The 4,931-nt window shown below is 28.1% G+C and overlaps 1 protein-coding gene across 1 annotated transcript; it reads left to right on the plus strand.

Annotated features, from left to right (window-relative positions):
* Nucleotides 1–568: 568 nt before the first annotated feature.
* On the plus strand, nucleotides 569–1,984 carry LOC103313792 (uncharacterized). The gene is made up of 5 exons (XM_008197964.2): nucleotides 569–693; nucleotides 748–1,001; nucleotides 1,053–1,392; nucleotides 1,446–1,696; nucleotides 1,741–1,984. Exons 3-5 carry the CDS (start codon nucleotides 1,344–1,346, stop codon nucleotides 1,927–1,929), a joined length of 489 nt encoding a protein of 162 aa, XP_008196186.2. The 5' UTR covers nucleotides 569–693; nucleotides 748–1,001; nucleotides 1,053–1,343; the 3' UTR covers nucleotides 1,930–1,984.
* Nucleotides 1,985–4,931: the final 2,947 nt, after the last annotated feature.

The raw sequence follows: 4,931 nt of genomic DNA on the forward strand, positions 1-4,931 counted from the left end.
GAACAATTTAACTGTTTACAAATCTATGTTTTATGTTTTATGGTTCTTGTAAAATGTAAACAAAACGAAAAAACAAAAAGAATTTTAAAAAATATATAGGTACAGTTCTAAAGTTTTCACAGTATTAGTAAACTTTATTTTTGTAAAGTTTATGCAGAAAATAGAGATAGATGTACTTTTACGAACGTTTAGTTAGGAAAAGAAAAAAAAATATTAACAGGAATTCTCAGTAAAGGCACTCTGTATACTCTTTACTATTTTTGTAGTATCGCTTTCTTCGTATAAGTTGTTGATTTTTGAATGTTTAATGTGAGAATTTTCTCAGATTTGCGCCACAAAACATAAAAATCAATTTTTAAATAAACTATTTCGACTATTTATTATTTCATGCATTAAAACTGATCCGGCTTTAATTTCGACTGTTGGGAAAGTGCCAGAATTTCTGTAAACAATAACTTTGAGTAATTTGCCTAAAAAATTAAAATGTTTATACAAAATGTGATTTTTTTAGTGGTTTGCTTTAATCACTGGTACGAGTATTTTCGTAAACAAGCATTGAACTGATAACAATTTTTAAACCGCAAATTCAGATATAAACATAATATCACTTGTATTTGTTGTCTTGTTAGTTGTACAAAATGAAAACATTTCTCCTCCTCTTTGGTGTGGTCTCTTTGTTGGGTTATTCAACAGGTTTCTGGTCAAATGTCCAGTTTCGTGATTGTATTATTATCCGGAATTTTTAAGGCATTGAAAACTACTTAGGCACCGAAATCCAGAAATGCCTCAACTGTATTTGCCATGCCAGAACTGGATGTTACAGCCGGTTTAACTGTGCAAATTATTCAATCGATTTCGATTACTGGAAAACAGCCGGAAGTCCAAACGTTGAGGAAGAAGACGATGAATTGGAAGACAACGAACGGTTCACCAAATGTATGAAAAACGAAAACTGTATTCTGACCACACTTGACAAATATGCCGAAAATATTGGACACATTGTATGATCACATTTCGTTAAAAAAATTGCCACAATAGATTTTTGTTTGCAGGATTGTAACTGTGACCAAAAATTCGACTGCAGAGACAGACTTGCTATTCATTTGCTTGGAGACAAATGTACTAACCCGAAATTTATGAAACGATACCTGAGAAGGTTTAATAATTGCGCCAGAAAATTGGGTGTTACAACAATGTTTGATGAGGAAAATTACGATGGTTGTGAACCTGAAGTTTTTTGATTTAATTTTATTCGATAATCTTTCGCATATCAGTGTGACCTTTAATAAAGTTTGCAATATTTTCTTCATTTGCAGTTTACGTCTTGAGTGTTTGGTACCAAAATGAAAACTGTCTTTGCTTTTTGTGTTCTATTCTTCACATATTGCGATGGTACATTATTGTTAATTAAATAGTGTGATCAAAATTTTTGACGCATTTTCAAGGAATCAAAAACTACATGGGCTCAGACCTGCAAAGCTGTCTCAACTGTCTTTGCCATGCCCGAACAGGTTGTTTCAGTCGTTTCAACTGCGCTAGTTATTCCATTAGTTTCGACTACTGGAAAACAGCCAATAGTCCAACTGTTGACTCCACAGACGCGCCTGAAGCGGAAGCAAGTTTCAAAAAATGCATGAAAAATGAGAACTGCATTCTGGCAACGCTTGACCAATATGTCGATTCCATGGGACACATGGTAAAACAATTTTTTGTTTAATAATTATTTTCTCATTTTTGTAGGACTGCAACTGCGACGGACAATTTGACTGTAAAGACAGATTCGCAATTCATTTGCATGGAGCTAATTGTACCAATCCTAAATTTCCGGATAACTATGTAGCGAGATTTAACAATTGTGCCAAAAATTTGAAAGTGAAAGCTATGGTTGCGGAGGAAGGATTTGAAGGCTGCATTCCTGAGGTTTTTTAATAAATAAATGTATTACCTATTGGTTTTACTCAATAAAAAGGAACGCATACGCAAATTATTTGTTTATTGATATTGAAATTGTGCAATTTATTGACTAATTTTCCTACATATTATTATTATGTAAACACACATGACCTAGGATATATTTATTAATTTTTTCATTCAAATCGTATCATCCTTGTAAGATTAAAAATACAGATTTCTAACATTACTTTTCTCAAATAATGATGGAGGGCGCAGCGGGATAAAAAGTATATCTGGTTGCCGTCAGCAATTGCCGTATTTCGACCTTGCCGTTACAGCAAAAACTCATTAAATGTTAATTAATTAACAATTATATTTTAAAGTTTGAGAAAATTGAATATTTAGTGGAATTAGAATTAACTTTTTTCGTTACGTAATGGTGAAGGAATAAAATTAATTTTTTTATTTATAATATAAACAAAATAAATAGTAAATTCTGCAAAAAAACGCAAAATTTGAAAAATATCTTATTTTGTACAAGGTGAAAACTTAGTTTTCTTCAAAAAAAGCACAATTCTTAGCTAAATACGTAATTAAATATTTAGTAGAAAAGCTGGCCAAAAATGTACAGTAAAAATTGCTATTTTGAGTCTTATAAAAAACTTATTTTTTTTCTCAAAGTTTTTAAAACCGTGTCAAGGTCAAGAAATTAATCAAAATTATAGTATTTTGCTTGTTTTACTAGATTCGAAAAGCTTTTCGTTGACAAAATTAGCCAAAAATACTATACAGCGTGTTTTGCTGCATCTTTACATTTTACATTTTACATTTACATTTTATTATTATACTTAAAAAATGATACATTTTACAAAAAATAAAAAAAAATACATGAGACAAATAAAATCTAATACCAAAGCTAATTTAATTAATTTGATATACAAGTTTTATAAATCATTTTTATAAAAATGTCAGTGATTACAGGAAACCTTTAACAATGTTCTGTAACGTCACATTTTCCACAGTTATTTAAAAAAGCGACGACATGCCAAATTTTATAAAGATAAATGATATAATTTAAATTTTTGGAACATCTTTTGGAGGCTAATAATTACATAAAAAAAGTTTTTAGGAAAAAAAATGTTTGTTCTATAGTTAGCTTAATATATTATCTGCACTTTTTCGTAAAATACCCTCTATAACTTTGTTGAAAGTGAAACGAAAATTTTAAGCTGAGTTTAAGCTAAAACACAACTTGTTCTTTTTAACTTAATACTTTACAATATTGAAAAAAAGTTGAAAAAAGGTAAGACTTCTTTTACTTTTTGTTTGAAAGATTTAAAATTAAAAATATTAATTAATTTGAATTTTATGATTTCTAATGTGATTCCACGTAAAACAAATTACGCTAAAATGTTTCCAGTAAAAAATTATGAGATGACATTTATGCTTTTGAAAAGTATAACCGAAAAAATGTTTAGTTAATTAGGGCAGAGACTACATAAAATTTATATTTTTGTGACGTTTTGATTTTATATTAAATCTTCATTAGGTTGTAACGTCTTACTTGAAGTTGACTTGACACAAACACTTTGTTTGTTAGAATTTTTAATTTTTTTTTAATTAGCATTAGTAACGTTTTTTTACGAACATTTTGCACAAAAAAAAACATTTACACACGGCTTAATCTAAAATATACAAGGTATTCAAAAACTGGCGCTCTAATTCAGTGATTCATTGTTGAAAAGCATGTGTAGATTATAGGAAAAATCATGAAAAATTTCCTAGAGACATATTTTTAAAAATCTGGAACTACAAACTTATTTTGTTAACTTTTTGAATTTTTGTGATTTTTTAAAAAATCACAATTTGTAGGTCTTTCCTAAGAAACCGTTTCAAACATAATTTATTTTCATTGTTGATCAAATTTTATTGCGATCACGACTGTTAGACTTAAGTCTATATAAATACTTAACTTTAATACAAATAGATATTTTTATACAGGGTGATAGGGAATGGCTTAGCAATATTTCGTATGTGAATTTGTCATGATCAGGGAAATTAAAACTATTATATCATTTTTGCAATAAGTACATACTTTCTTATTACATTGTGTGGCTTATGGTAGTTTATTAGCGATTAGTTTTTTCATTAAACAAAATGGAGATGGGCGTTTTGAAAATTTTTCAAAATTGTAGCTAACATATTTGTTTGTGTGGGAGGTTCGAATTTCGGTTCTGTCAAAAAAAATTAATAATTTATTAATTTTATTAATTTAACTTCAGAACGATTTTTTAAAAAACTATGCAATTTTGATTGTCATAAATTATGTTTAATCGATTTGTCTTGCCATTCTTTATCTACCTTTAAGTTTTTACTAAACCATTTCTTAACACGCTGTATCTGTCAACAATTCTCTACCACACACACTCGGTACAAGGAATAATTTTATTTGCAGCAATTTAATTAAGATTAATTAATTGTAATTATACGGAATTGTGGACAAATTCTTAAAAAATTTACATGCATCGTGAAAAATATGAAGTGTTTAATTGCAAGCGCTGAATGTTTTGTGATTATTACTTTTTGAAATATAGTAAAAATACACTTTTAGTAGACTCATCTTGCATAATAAATAATAATAATTAATATCAGTATTTAGATAAATAATAATGATATTACTGATAAATATCGATTATTCAAAAACGTTTCTAGTTACATTAAAAGCGCACAAAAAAGCAAAATAAAAATTGCATGGTTGGAGAAACAAATTGCAATTGAATATATATAATAATTTTTTGATTTTTTGTTTAGATACGGTCAAAAATAACATACAATTTAAAATCATTATTTACAAACACTGAACAAGAAAGTATGTCAAAATTTCAATAATTAATTTAATATAAAAAAATAACTTTTTAAAATGCAACATACAATAAACACACTCTCACGTATGTCGTGTTGCATTTCATCTTTGTAAGGCTTATCATCTTATGTGACAAACTCAATAAATGGGGTTCATCTGTAATGAAGATACGAGT

Source organism: Tribolium castaneum, chromosome 6 (genome assembly GCF_031307605.1).
Source record: "Tribolium castaneum strain GA2 chromosome 6, icTriCast1.1, whole genome shotgun sequence".
NCBI lineage: Eukaryota > Metazoa > Arthropoda > Insecta > Coleoptera > Tenebrionidae > Tribolium > Tribolium castaneum.

What these genes read in the sequence shown, in the direction of transcription:
- LOC103313792 (XM_008197964.2), top strand. Translation starts at nt 1,344, where the DNA reads ATGAAAACTGTCTTTGCTTTTTGTGTTCTATTCTTCACATATTGCGAT. An exon ending in ATTCTTCACATATTGCGATG is followed by an intron (nt 1,393 to 1,445) that starts GTACATTATTGT and finishes CGCATTTTCAAG; the next exon opens with GAATCAAAAACTACATGGGC. An exon ending in TCGATTCCATGGGACACATG is followed by an intron (nt 1,697 to 1,740) that starts GTAAAACAATTT and finishes TCATTTTTGTAG; the next exon opens with GACTGCAACTGCGACGGACA.